Source organism: Colossoma macropomum, unplaced genomic scaffold (genome assembly GCF_904425465.1).
Source record: "Colossoma macropomum unplaced genomic scaffold, Colossoma_macropomum, whole genome shotgun sequence".
Classification (NCBI taxonomy): Eukaryota; Metazoa; Chordata; class Actinopteri; order Characiformes; family Serrasalmidae; genus Colossoma; species Colossoma macropomum.
In genome coordinates, this window is record NW_023494806.1 from 17,931,243 (window position 1) to 17,946,910 (window position 15,668).

A 15,668-nucleotide genomic window follows, 5' to 3' on the forward strand; every position below is an offset into this window, starting at 1 on the left:
GTGTTTAAGAGCTAAATGTCTTTGCTATTCCTAGCAGTCCTTCAGAGTCCAGCCTCAGAGATTACCCTGAATATCACAGTAAACATTATGCTTTCAAACGTCACATTCTTTTGCTTGCCTTCGCCACAGCACAACACTGATATAAAGCCTAAAGTCATTTTAGCTGGTTCTCTTTACAATCATCTATGATTGTGCTGTATCTTCCTGGTCATCTGTTAAGATTGGAACTTACCATTACCTTCTTTACTAGTGCTTTTTCTGTCTTCTTATCAACCCAGTTCTCTGGAGAAGATTAAGCTGCCCATTCTTCATTTATCTCCCTTGACATCAGTTTCTCAGTTTGATTTACTTACCAGTCATCAATCTTAAGTCCATTACTCTCTTTCGCTTATCCTCTTTCACAGATTTTGGCAGCTTTGGCTCTACTGTTTTCTCTCTCAGTCTCTGGTCTTGCTTCTTTGTGAGCTTTCTGCCTCTTCATCTTGTTCCCATTTTCTGAATTCTCCCTCACTTGACTTTTCTGGTCAATCGTCTTTCTCAACTCATTCTCTTTCACAGCACTTTGCTCTCTCTTTCTCTAGAGCTTTATAGCTCATTATTAGCAATGCACTCTTGAAAAGTAAGGCACTTTGAATCAATGCCATAGAAGAACCCCTTTTCTTCCCTAAAGAACCTTTCAACTGATGTTTTTTTCTAAAGAACCACTTTTGTTAATGAGAGTGTGCAGAACCCTAAAGTTTAAAGGGGACATTAAATGAAAAATTAAAAAATTGAACTACATCACTACATCTGTTATAAATATGTTGTAAATATGTTTGTAAACCGTAGCAGAAAATTTTGCAGGTTGAAAACTTTCAAGACTAGGAACCAAACCCCCCTTTTGATGATGTACCTTGAAGGTGGGAACGTTTGAAAAACTACAACTGCTTCGGGGTTGGCTGTTTTTTTTCTTCACTTGCTGGTGAATGCTATAGGAAGCTTACAGAAATGACTCCTCAGATGAGGACAAGAAGTTAAAGACAACAAGCCATCTGGCTACCTAGATACCTTATCACAGGCTGGCTTTTTTTGTCTGTATGAAAGAGTTACTTTCTCTGATGTCCGATTTCTGTTAAATAAAGATAAATTAATCTTTTTAAAGATCTTTTACGAAATTTTATAAAAATCTTTATAAAATTTTCTTTAAAATTTTGTCTCCCTCAAAGTAGGAATAATGCTAACTAGGTTGTATTTATTAACCTATAGACTAGGCCAGCAGTCAGGTATGGATGACACCATAGGGATTCCCAGTTGTATGATATATTTGAATAATGCATCCTGGAGTGAGAGAACATGTGAAAATGATATAAAATCATGAATTGGTTTTGCTTAATGTAGTCAGTTTAAAGAACAGACAGAAGCAGTTCTGTAAAATAAATTGAACTTCCCATCACTACTCATTATATGGCAGGGTTCCCTACTCGGCCGCTGGCCCTGTGTAGATAGCAGGGGCGGAGAGACGAAAAGAAATAAAGGGCACTTCCATGCGGGGGCCCAGACTTTAGTCCTGTCGTGGACAAGCTAAGAGACGCTATTGACATTCACAACATGCAGAGAGCCAGCAGGCTGGAGGTTCCCCCTGTTAGCACCAGGAAACAGGACAACCCCCATTAACGCATAATGCCAGCAAATGCGCAGGCCTTTTTCACTCACTTCCTCTCCATCTGAATAGGTCAGACACAACTGGCTCTGCTGACTCTGTTTTTGGTAAGTGGAAGAAGATGGAAAGCTTCAAGGCTTGTTAAAGGGCAATTATAATAAATAAAACCTGTAATCATACTCTTAATCTAATGCAAATTAGGCAGTTTGTGAACAAAGTTTAGAAGCTTTGTAAAGTTGACTTCCATTAGTCTGAAGGCACAATTAATGTGTTGTGGTTAATGTTTTCAAAATACTGAATCTGTTTAATAGAAATCAGCGATGCTTTTCTACTCTGTAAAGCCCCAGAGCACCTAAATTCTTCAAAGCAGGTGAATCTTGGTATTATTGGCACACAATATACATGTATAAGATACGTATGTCCAGTGAAGAACATTCCAATGTCCACTAAACGGCTGATGTATTTTGCCAACATTTCCCTCTTTCAGTGTAAACTGGGTGGTCCTAATCTTGGGCCACCATTCTGAGGGTGAAGTAGGCTGACCTGCCCCCCAACTTTAACAAAACTGTCTATGGTTTCTTTATTTCTGTTAGATTCAGAGAAACTTAAAGAGCAAACGCTACCAACCAAGCAAAAACCCAACAACCATAGTTGTGCTATCCAGCAAGCTTATCTGTCTGTCCTTTATATATAGATAATATATCAACTGGCCACACCAGTATTCCCTGGATGAAAATCCAGCAGTAAAGTGACTAAGAACCTTACACTCTCTAAGGTCACAATATATCAACCAAATAATGTTGTTATTGAGTCATGGACACCTATTCAGTATTTTAAAAACATCATCTACAGAACAATAATACTGTCCTCGAACAAATGAGAGACATCCTTTACATTTTTGCCATGATTTTGTAATCTGTTTGATATAAAGTTAGAAGAGCGCACTCAAACCTGCCATACACAATGTAAATTGAAAGTAAATGTTAATTAACTACGTACTTAAGTAGGTGATTATGCCATTACATTTAAGCAGTATAGCACAGCAAAATGTGCAGTACTGACTCTAGACTTCCAAGGGTTAAAGAAAAAAAACAGAAACAGTCTAACTAAGATAGCCCCCAGCAGATGTGCTGAGGTTTTAAAATAGTGAAACATTAGGGGGCAACTTTGTGACCTCACCATGCACGTCATTTACAGCTTGACCTATGACCGCTAAGCTCCTTAGACAGCAAGACAGCAGATTTTTGGAACTACAAGTTCCCACTGTGCTCCTGATATGAGGTGTGCTTTGACGTTCACAAGTGACAGGCACTTAAAACACCAGCCATTTACAAATGAGCCCCCTGATGCAGGCGATACTGGAGCCAAGGTTAATTGATTCTTTCAGCAGACACAAAAACGTCTCAGAGCAAGACTAGCATGTCAATCAAAGCCATAATGTTTTAAAATGTCATGTACGAAATCATCAGCTTAGCTAAGGGAAAATAAACTTCCTCAAACAACAAAGCAACAACTGGGCCAAAAAAATCAAGTGTAGAAAATTTTCCCTTCCTACAAACGTAGTCAGCTAAGACATGAAGTCAAAGTTTGCTTCTTTAGATTTGCACTGGAAGCTATTGTTAACGGTATGAAGCCAAAGTAATGGCATGAACCTTATGTAACTGAGTAATAGTTTGAAGCTAATGCAGCTAAATAATGAAGCTAATATAGCTAAGTAATGGTATAAATCTAATGTAGCTATGTAATGCTATACATATAATGTACTTAAGTAATGATATGAAGCTAATGCTGCTAAGTAATGGTACAAAGCTAATGTAGCTGCATAAGTAACTGCATGCCTGAATCAAATACCTGCATCAAATCTTATTAAATTCTCAGTTTGCATGATGCTAATTGACTACAAACTTCAATTACTTGTTAGCTACAATCTCATAACTCCACTGTCTAGGCAGATATACTATCTTTGGCCAAAGGGGAAACGTTTGAGCGTTTGATTTTTTCCCCAACCATTGCTAGCTAACGAATAATCTAGCTGAAAGTTATTCTCTGCACTGTTTAACACTTTTTAACACTGTGGCTGGAGTTTTAATGGGAAATGCATCACAGTGTGAATCGTCCATCCACCCCAGATGCACTTTATAGCCTGAGTCACCGTAGGCTCCTCAGCGTGGGACTGTGAGAATGAGTCCAGTTGTTTTCATGCCTGTGGAAAAAGATCATAAACAGACATGGTGGAGAAGGTCTCGCAGTCGCAGCTGGAAGGTATTGTGGAAACAGCAACAGAGCCTTAATGGAATCCATCACCGGCGTGCTCCTCTGGAATGAGCAAGCCAGGCAAGACAAACAATACCACTGTGCACCGGGCCCAGCTTAGCAAAATAAATCCAGAGAACTATTGGGTCAAGGAGGCCTGCGAAACACTGCATACAGGCCTTTAGTGTTCTGTAGGCCACCATGACCTACTTCAGAAGACGCTGAGCAATGCAACATGGTCATGGAGCAGCCAATGTACATGTCAAACGGAGCTAGCACTCTCATCCATCAGTTCCACTTCATTAGCAGCCTGCCATTGTTCGTCGATGGGCTTATTTGGGAAATCAGGTGTACAGGATTTGTATAATAACTGGGCTGCATTCGAAACTACATCAAAAGGCTATTTTTGGATTATGTTTAACAGAATATATGTCTAATATAAATTATCATACTTCCTTACTTACTTCTGGCATTAATTGTGTTGATGTAAAATGTTTGTACTGTGCAAAAGTCAAAGACCATCTTTCACTTATTCAATTTCCAGTCAAAACGGCTATTAAATACATGTAATTCACTTTTCAGGGATATTTCTGAGCACTGTGAAAGAACAGATGTTTCCAAAACTGTAGTTCAAAAACATCTTAAAAGATAGAGTAAATGGGACTAAATAAGCAATGCATGACCTGGTAAAACACCAAAACTCTCACCATCAGATAAACAGCACTTAAAGCTTTCATCTTTGAGAAAATCAAGCTCCACTCTTGTTTCAGATCTGAAAAATTCACAGGTGTTTCTGTCCATCCTTCCTCAACATCACTGAAAGTGTTTAGGATCACATGAATTGTGAGAAGCAGAAAATGCAACCAACTTCTAAGACTGAACTTTGGAGGTGTGACTGAAAGCAAGTCTCCCAAAAAGAATGAACGCTGTAATAAAAGTAAAGGGTGGACTCACTAAATACTGAAAAAAATGATATTACATGTAGTTGTTGAAGCTTCTGTGTAATTTTCTGTTCAATATGCTTTCTGCTTTTTTCCTTACACTGAAAAATGAATAACTTACTGGCTGTTTTGACTGGAAATTAAATGAGTGAAGGACAGTCTCTGATCTTTGCGCAGTACTGTATACTTCCATATGGCAATGATGTACAAATTTGAATGAAGTCAATTCTATCCATTACATTTGTCAATGTAGAGCGCTCTTATTATGAGATTTAGTTGGAAGTATACCCAGCCAAAGCATAATCCTTCTAATTTCTGCTTTTTCCACTAAAAGGGAAAAAAGAAAAGTCCTCTATTCAAGAGGCTGAATAGGCTGTCTGTTAAACATTACAAGTGCGCCCATTCATATGTACTCCAGATGCGGAACATATAAAGTCAAAATCAAAATATATTAAAAACTATATAACATCCTATGAAGCTGGATAACTAATAAAAAAGACCCTTGCCTCATGTTTCATGCATCGCAGGAAAAAGTACAAATGGAAATTATATAAAAGACAGCCTTCGTCTATTAACACGAAAAGACATTTTTTCAAAAGTAAATTAATAAAAAATGTCCATTGGTAGATTGATTAACTTATTGTATTTTATAACTGAACATCTACATGATCTCCAAATGACTCAATTTAACCGTGCTCTGCCTACAAATGGGTTCACAGGATCTGTTATGAGATTGGACAAGCTTTACAGAATGTGGCAAAAATTCCATTCAACAGCACACAACAAGCATTTAAGTTCATTTTATCAAAATAAGGATATTTATAATACATTATCAATATTAAATGATTTTTTTTGCATGTGTGTGAAAGGTCACAGAGTAAGGATAGATCTGGTGTAGTATTTTTGGTTGTATAATGTTAGCATGCACATTTGTTGCCCAGTTTTGATTAGCTGCAACAATGTAGTCTAGCTTGCAGCAGAGCGTTTTTAACTGGAAACTCAATGTTATGCACCAACTCCAAAGAAATACTGTAGTAGTCTCATGTGAAAATGACAAAAACAAATTCTCTAAAAAGTTCTGTAAAGCTCGTCCAACTTCGCAACAGTACGGTCAAAAGAAAGTCTGTGGGTGGAGCAATAATAGGTCAATTGGACAAGCAACAGGCAACAACTTTAAAGCTTTTGATACTGCATTGTAATAAAAATGACACAGTGAAGTACAGTTCTGTTGGCTTTTAATTTTATATAAATCAAACCATTCAGTCTTGAAAGATGCTTTCCATCTGAAGGAGTAATAGTGACAAAAGAAGCATTCTCAGGCAAAATCCCAAATGGAGAGCTAAGTTTTACTTCAGAGGGAAGATTATATAGAGGTCTACTGTGGCGTCAGCCTGGCTTTGTTGGCTAGTTCGTGGACGTGGACACTGGGCCTGGCTCCCAGTTACATTTGTCCTCTGGGAACAAGCGGTTCCCTTTAAAACCTGACCGAGACAGTCACTATCTCTCTAATGACACGCTAACACAATAATGGCTTTTTAAAACCTCAAAACCAAACTTTAGCACAAAGTTCTTGTCTGGTGACTGCCTCACTGTGAAGAGGGAGGAGGCACATCACGACACAAAGCCAGAACTCCAGTGAGAAACTCCATAATCCTCAAAAAAAAACAGAAAAAGGAGGACAAACAAAAGGGTTGAGATAAACCAGACCTCAGCACATGGCTACAAGCCTCTCAGCAGTGACTGGCAAAGCTGCTTCAGAAAAACAAACGGCCTGAAAGTGGCGTAGCCATCTGTGAAAACCCACGTTTTGGCCCACACGCTCGCTAACCGAACTCCCTGGCATGCTAAAGGCAGGCGATATGCCAAAAATATAACATCAAAACATTTCCACGATACACGATATGTATCACAATATTTAGTTTTCTTGAGGTTAGTTGGAACAGACAAGTTGGAACAGACAAAATGCAGCAGTTAAACAGTGGAGCCACATTTTAAAAAGCCTAGGGAAGAACTAACTCCATGTTTGCCAAAGGTGTATGTTTATATATACACAGTACTGTGCAAAACTGCACCTGATAAAATTAGAATTAAAAAGCTATTTATCTGAGCAGTAAGCATCTATTCTCTCACAAAAACACAAATATTAGAATAAATGGAAATAACATTAACACCATAAGTAGTAATTTTATGTATGTTAATGTGCTAATTTAACCATCTCCTCTCTTGGCAGCCCAGTACTGCAGTTACCATCCAACACCTGGACTGGCTAATCTATGTTTAATTATGTTGAATCAGGAAGGCTAGTGATGGAATTTAACAAATCTTTGCAATGGTTGGGGGCATCTAGGAGATATCCAGAGCCAAACTTATCTCACAGGATTTCAAAATACAAATTCTTGTTACTTTTTGCAGTATTTCTGTTTATTTGCATCTATTCTAGTGATATATGGTGTTTCTATGGTCAAAAAACACTAATTGCCAAGATAAGTGGTTTTAAACAATGTGCTTAAGACTTTTGCACAGTACTGCATATATACACAGATAACATCATCATACTGCCCAACCCTACTATGAAGAGTCCATTCGACAATAAATGGTCTTTGAGGCATGCACTTCTATGTGGGTATTCAACTGTAATTATCCTGGAAGGAGTTAAGTAATCGACAATCAACCATCAATCAATTCCTGGGAAATTATAAGGAGAGCTCTTGTATGAACAGATGCCAATACATTAGCGGAAAAAAGCATGGCACCTTGATTACATAATTCTCCTATGACATGCTAACACCTTCAGAGGCTAGTGATTAGCACAGTGTAGCACACACAAAGACGAAGAACAGGAGGAATGTCTGAAAACTGAACCAGCAGTAAAGGACCTGTTGGAGATTTGTGCCGAGGTCACATCCTGTGTCATGGGACCGTCATAACAAATACCATTTGACGACTGCAAATTTGAATGACGCAAAGGCCTGTAGATGTATACCAATAATGTCCCAGGTTTCAAGTCTGAAAACAGTGATACATACTCTTTTTCTTCTCTTTCTTGGACGGTGTTTTCACGGGCGCCTGCTCGGCCGGAGGCGTGCTGGACTCCGTCTCTGCGGACATGCTGGTAGGCCGGCCTCACGTGATGGGGCGATCAAAAGCAGCTGTCTTTTTCTTTTTTCCACTCTGTAGTGTGCTCACCACACGCTGACTCAGAAATTGACCATCTTCAGCGATGCATGTGCTAGAGGGAGAGAGAGAAAGGCTGAGTGAGAGATTGAGCTTTGTTTCGATATATAGACTGTATGTACTGGGTAACGTGAATGGTAACGATGTCTATCGACGTTTTTTACTAAAACAAGTGAGGAAAGTAAAGAAAATTCAGATTTCCATGATATAGACCTTTTAAGTATGGAGTAACTTATAGAACTGCAATGGAACTTCTTTGTAGATCACATCCACCATCTATTAGCATAGGAACTGAAGATTATTAGGCACTATTCTTCTGTTCAAATGTAATTTTGGTCAAAAATAAAATGCTAAAGCTGACCAACCACAAAGCAGCATATATGCTGTCACTACTTAACACAAAGAAATTAAAGACAAAAAAAAATCAATTAGTAACTAAATGTTGGAGCTAGTTACCACCCATGACTATTAAAAATCATAATATCCTATGAAGCTGGCTAACTAATAAAAAATACAGATGGAAATAATATCAAGTAACAATAACATCCATCCTCATCCATCCTCTGTTAACACAAAATACATTTTCCAAAAGGTAAAGTATTAAGAACACAGCTGTTCATTGGTAGACTCATCTTTAGTGGTCTTATACCAGACAAACGATAAGCAACAACCTGCGCCACATGAAAAAATGACACACTAGAAAATCACAATAAGTTCTCAGTTTTATCAGTACAAGAAACCAAACCATTCAGTCCAAGCATACGTTTTCAGTGGCAAGGCAAGAAAAATTCATTTCCACATTGTTGCATGCTCTAGATATGTAACCTTCACATCCAACAACAACAACAACAACAACAACAAGATCTGCAGCATCTCCTATTGCATCAGACTCCGGTAAATGTTCACGCAAGCAAAAACAAAAGCTGAATCAACTTCCTGCACTTTCTCCAAAAATGACTGCCTGCCCTGTTGAGCTATAAATACATCTCTTTCATTGCTTATTACACTCCACCTAACATTCTGGCTTCAACTCGGCCAGCTTATCTCTTAAAAATACTTCCCCACATTTCTTAAGTCCTTACAAGGCCATTTTTAATGAGCATGCACCTCAGTGGTACTGAATTCTCTGAGCTATGACTAATTGTGGTACAGTGGGATTTTTCTTGCTATAAACAATAACAGTCGAATTCTGTTCATTTTCTGCTCTTAAGGTACTCAATAATCTTGCTGTGTATCTCCACAGTTCATTTTACAATTGTGAGTTTACTAGGCTAAGTTCTGTATTAATTTGGACAGACAGACAGTTAGGTGGTTGGGGGGTTGGTGGGTTGGATGGATGAATGTTTGGTTAGGTGGTTGGTTGGTTGGTCAGCTGGAGGGATGAATGTTTGGTTAGGTGGTTGGTTAGGTGGTTGGTTGGTCGGCTGGATGGGTGAATGTTTGGATAGATGGTTGGTTGATTGGATGAACGAATGTTTGGGTAGGTGGCTGAGAGGTTTGTTGGTTGGTTGGACAATGAAATAAAAACAAACTCTGAAATGTCGTAAATGGCACTGTCTGACCCTTATTCATATTTACTAAATAGACGTAGAAAGACTAGGTCCTAATATCCTTTGCCTCCTTAGGCAACCAGCCTCAGTATTCCAGCTATCCCTCAGCAAAAATGTGGCAACAGGAAGTCAGAGCTTCCCCTGCATCTGGGATCCATATAGACTCAGCCTTCTTCCTACCATAGCCTGGCTATTTTTCCATGTTTGTTTCCAATCTAGGAAACCACCACAACTTAGAGCAGGACCCTCGTGCAAATATTTGGAATATTTTTCCTCTTCCTCCCTTGTCCACTTACTCAAGAGCAGGAAATTAAGGTCAAGACTATAAATATGTTCACCTCTCACTGTCTCTACTGCTTTCAGTCGAAAGAAAGTCTTAGCCCTCAATCACATTCATCATGGGGGGTGGTAATACTAAGACCTAGTGTAAGGGTATAACAATATGCTATCATTATTGTCATAAGTTACAGGGCTGTGCAAAAGTTAGAGACCACCCTTTCCTTTTTCCACTCAAAATGGACATTAAGTACAAGTTTATTTTTTATTGTCAGGAGAAAAGTAGAAAACATACATTTAAGTGAAAATTACACAGAAGCCTCAACAGCTAGATACTTTTTTTTATATATTAAGTAAGTACGTCCTTCGCCTATATTACAGCTTCCACTGTTTTCTTAAGACTTACCTAAATTTGTAATGATATTTTTACACACCTTCAAAGCTCAGTCTGAGAAGTTGGTTGCATTTTTTGGCTTCTTGTAATACAAGTAATCCCAAACACATTCAAAGATTTTGAGGTCTGGGGTCCTGCTTTGCTTTCTGACTCTGAATAACTTGTACTTAATTGCCATTTTGACTGGAAATTAAACAAAAGGCTGGTCTTGGACATTTGCACAGCATACTTTCTTAGTACATCACGGGTATCAACAGAACACTAAACAACTTCATCTACCATAAAAAATACATATATAGAGAGCTTCTAAGCAAAAACAAGTGGTGAATATTAACTGTACAATGTACAAAACAACAAGTAGCTGACTGGATGTCAGCCCATTCATTTCTTTTTATCAACTGTTAGATGTTTTATCCTATTTACCATTTTACTCTACTGTTTTGTTGGTCCTTTTCAACCATTCCAAAGTGTTAGCAACAAGTAAATGTTGTGAATATTGAGCTGCCTGTGAACACTGCATTTGGTATCAATACCCAGGATCAGATCAGTGCAATCAGATGCAGATATTACGATGTTATATTTTTGCCATACTGCTCACACTTAGCCTAGTGTGCTGCAGTATGAGCTATGCGTAATGAGAGAGAGTTGTTTCATAATCGGCTTAAGAAGCAGGATTTCAAACCCCTCTAAATCCAAATGCACACAATATACTTACAAACACACAGTACACGACAAAGGCACTTATGAGTTGTATTATGTCTGAAGACGCTTTGTTTATAGGTCAATAATTTCACAATGAGGTCCTATACTCTTACTTATTTCCTTTAAACCCGTTCACTTTCCAAGTTAGAAGGTTTTCCCACAGCTTCAGGCTGGCAAACACATTTTACCCTGTCACCTGACAATAATAGTTCCTCTTTTACTCTGTAATCAGCTTCACCTCACAGACCAGCGACCGACCCATGACCCCAACTCTCAGCTGGCAAATAGAACTGCAAGACTATAAATGGTAGAAGATTCTATTATAAGGCAGTAAGAAGAACAGCTGTTATGGGCTCACAGCTGTGGTGGCCTTACTGTACACAAACTAAGGATGTCCTTAACTGATCTCAATGACCAATATTGGAGCCTTGTAAAAAAAATAATATTTTCACATCATGTGAAACATCATTTCATGACAAATGGACCAACAGAAATAGTCCAAAATTACTTTTATGCTTTTAAAGTTACATTAACAAATGTTAAGAACACTTTCTCCTACTACAAAATTATTGTCTCAGAGATACATGACTTTGTCCCGACAATGACAATATAATGGTATCACCGCGCCTATTGTCGCTTGTCATAAAAATAACATAAATAAACATCCACATCTTGCATTTTAGAAGTTATTTAAGTGTTTGAGGCATAGAACTATCTTAAAGAGGAAAATCAAACACGGTTCAACCAGATGAACTTAAAATGTGAGCGCTTGGATATTGCACTTAGCGATGAGCCAAATAAAGCCAAACAAAAGGGTACTTCATGCATGCTAGGGTAGCTTGAAATTCAAGACACTAAAATGGTGATTTCACATAAATAGCTCCCCCCAAGAAACAAAACACACCAGTTCAGAGTGCATCTTGCTACGCACATATAAAAAATGTAATGATTTTAATGCATTTTAAAGCAAATAGTAGACAAAAACATCAGATGGTCCCATCAAATTGGATTATAACTCAATATTTAAAGTAGTTGGCAGCCTAACATGTCCTATCTGACTGTATTGGTTATGCTTTAATGTATATGAAGCAGACACTCGGCACAGAAGGGAACCCTCAGGGCTTCCTAGGCTTTCTCTGAACTAAAAAACTAGTACACTATAAACTAAGCCTTCAGGGAACACGTCTATAATGGTTAGTTCATTTTTATTCAATACAGTCATTCTTGTATGTAGTAGTATTGCTACTAACACCTAGTGGAAAAACTGCCCAGGACTTTTATTTATCTGTAATGTCTAAGAAGGTACAGCTAAACAAGCTCTCTCATTGGTTAGGACTTCAGGACCTGACCTGAAGGTCTAACATGTTAGATTAACTATCAGCATAATTACAAAGGGGCAGAGGAATCAACCAATCATGCTTTGACTTTCAAAGGTGGGAACAACTGTGTGAGGAAAAATGTCACTTTAGGCCTTCCGGAAGTCCCAGATACATCACTGTGAAATTGAGTGGCAGCCTAATTAATGGGTTGTTAGAAACAGAAAACAGGGGGGCTGCTCTACACCATACTCTCTCTACCAATAGAGTTACTCTGAACATGGAATGTCTTTTAAATGTTTGTGTTTAATCTAGAACAGCAAAGCTGTTAACGCCATTAGCTTAGTGCTAACAAACTACTAGTGCCACTGGGACTCAGAAATAAGCACTTATCTTAGAGGTGTATTTCTTCCCTCGTGTTTTGACATTCATGGCTCAGACTGAAGGCTTAGCTCTAACAGTCAGGGATCACCACTGGATCTGCAGATAACCGGTACTAAAGGACACGGATCAGGATTAAGGCTAAAGAACTAGATCAGGACAGCATATGCACAAAATAAAACTGCCTAAATACACTAAAATGGTCACTTTCTATGAAGTGTTGATGGCCTCTGTGAGAATGAACTGTCCAAAGAGTCCAAATCCACTTTCCAAAAGCAACAATCTGGAAGAGATGATGAAAGAAATCAGAAGAATGCGGCAAGCTGGCAGGCAGAGAAGCCAGCTGTGGAATATTTATGCTCCTCTGTCTGATTCGTTCTTCTCCATATTCTAAGCAGGAGTCCTGAGGGGAATCTATCTCTCTGATAGCACTGATCCTCTAAAGCTGTCAACAAAGGAGAGTGGAAAAAAAAAAAACGATGCACTTCTGGTCAAACTAGCACTGTCAGTGCGTGCACCTAAATAATGTCTGAGAGCCGGTACCAGGCTGTGACAAGAATTGAAAAGCACTAACATGAGTGAGTGTTTTTCAAGCAAGGACAACAATGTGAATGTAATTATGGGGATAAAGCATACTTATAGTTTGAAAATATATTCATCCTTTTGGAGCAGAAAATGCTGAAATAGATAAGAATGTAAATCAATGACGTGGCCTTAGAATGGACAAAGGTTACAGGCTTCAGAAAATCTATGCTTTTAGGTGACTCATGTGCTGTCACATTGACCTTTACAGGCTACTTTATAATCACTGATGAGTTTTATGCTTCCAAATGAAAGTAAGGACATTTACATTGATTTATATAAATTTTACAGAAAGCTAATTCAAATGTTTAAAAGCCAAAATGTTTAATGCATAACAGTACTCAAGTTGAATAGCATAAACCCAGCTGAATGGACCAACTAAAGGCCACAGCCTGCAGTACCACTGATAAGTCCTCATAACAGTCTCTAGTGTTTACTTAAAGTGAGTTAACTCAACAGGTGGAATATTACTGAAGTAAACAATCACTTGAATGTGGCATTTAGAAAAAACACACCATGATTCACCTGACATTCAATTGAAGTCAATACAGAATTTGATGGTGGCATGTGAAAAGCAAGGTCTTTGTGGGATATCTCAATAAAAACATTAAAAAAAAAAGCTCTCTTCAACCCCAACAACTAGAATGCTCATCACAAATACTCAACCATTCTAACTCTAGTCTAGAAAATAATCTTAATAATTTCATCTATTTCTTCTGTGAACAGCTTTAATTTAAGGGGTCATACAGGCATTCACCAACTTCACAGAAATTGCCATTAATTCAATTACATTTGTGTTCTATGTAAACCCCATATCATTGAAAGCCATGACATCATTTGTACTCAAATCATTTAGTTATGATTACACTTTCTTTTAATTAGTTACCAATGAATTCGAGTTGCTTGTATGATCTAGTTGAAATAAGTATATTAGTATGTTAATGTTTCCTTTTATAAAAGTACTACATAAGTAAAAAAGTCCTGATCTAATGCTTCAGACACAAGCTAATATGTTAGCCCCAAGCATGATGCAATGATACAATATGATGTGGTACAACTGGATAGAATGCGATATATTGCAGTGTTACATCCCTACTAACCATGGCAGTGTTTTGAATCTCTGTTTTGTAGTCAGTTTGTAAGGCTGCTAACTGCGAACTTGGAAGTCTTTTTATTGGCTGGCATGAGAGCACATAACTCTGAAAACTCTAAGTTTTTCCCTACATTTTCTGATCATTACAACTGTGTACACAGGGAGAGTAACTTCAGTATAATGCAGAATTAACTGGTATGAAAATCAAAATAAATAAAACTACTATTGAGGAAAGGTTTATATAAACTGAGTTTTCAAAAATTAATTCATTAAATCAATTGCTTTTCTTCAGATGGTGTGGACAAACCAGACTTCTCAGGGGTTTACAGAATATTATACAGTTTCATTACAGCTTATCCAGTGCATATAATGACTAAACAATACTAAACAAAAGATGCTGAGAAATATCCTCCTTTATTCTTCTTCTTAAACCATGCCTCAAGCTATTGTTTAGATTCTATAGTGTTTTAATTCTTCAGACTACAAGACATCCTATACCTTTAAAACATCTCCCCCACTAACGCAGATGACTTCAGAACATCCTGGCCAAAGCTAAGCCCAAAAACCAACATCAATATTTACACTTTGTTTCTGACCTGAGAGGACCTCCAGCTCTTCGTTTTCTCTTTCTCTTCCCCCTTGCTGACTCTCCGGACAGAATCCAGTGCCAGAGAGGAGAGCAAATGAGGGGGCCAGGCCAGGAGCCACAAACTCGGCGAATACCTCCGGAGAGCGAGAACAATGAGTGTACAGTAAACACCATCTTTCCTCTTCCCTGGCTCCTAGGCTCTGTGGCTGTTTCTTGACACAGGCCAATGGAGCTTTTTAAATACGCACATCAAAAAAAGGCAGGAAGCCAAAACGCATCCACCTCAGCTCCGTGCCAGAAATTTCTGGCCTCTGAGGATAACTCTGTACAAAACGTATCCCCAGGGGTGTGGATTTAATAGTCACCAGGGCAAAGGTACAAAGGGTACAAACCTCGAAAAGGTTACAAAGACATTAGTTTGACTCTAAAAAGACTGTACCTTAGACAGTTCAGCAAAAAGATTAAATTTACACAATTTTGCCCCTACCACAAACGTATAACCTATTATGAAATGTAGTCAGGCAGCCAAGACATGTTAGTGTCTACAGTGAGCTACAAAGCTAATGTAGCTAACAAGCAATAAAAGCTAAAACCTCACCAGTTAGTGTTGTGCTAAAAGCAGGCTTAAATCATCACAGACTTCTGTTAAACCGATCTGAGTTATTAAGTAACTTGCTTTCATTGCTGTCCAAATTAAAACATGTATCTCCAAAATGGTAATTTAACAGGAGAAGGCAAAACCGTTTTTAACTTCTAATGTAAGTCAATGCAAAGAGTT

The 15,668-nt window shown here is 38.1% G+C and overlaps 1 protein-coding gene across 1 annotated transcript in view; it reads right to left on the reverse strand.

The window, feature by feature from the left end:
* si:ch211-204c21.1 (disabled homolog 2) overlaps window positions 1-15,668 on the reverse strand; it is a 41,958-nt gene that overhangs the window by 19,560 nt on the left and 6,730 nt on the right. The window contains exon 2 of the mRNA XM_036597900.1: window positions 7,860-8,062. Within this exon, the coding sequence (XP_036453793.1) occupies window positions 7,860-7,941 (82 nt within the window). The 5' untranslated portion in view covers window positions 7,942-8,062. The remainder of the gene's footprint in view (window positions 1-7,859; window positions 8,063-15,668) is intronic.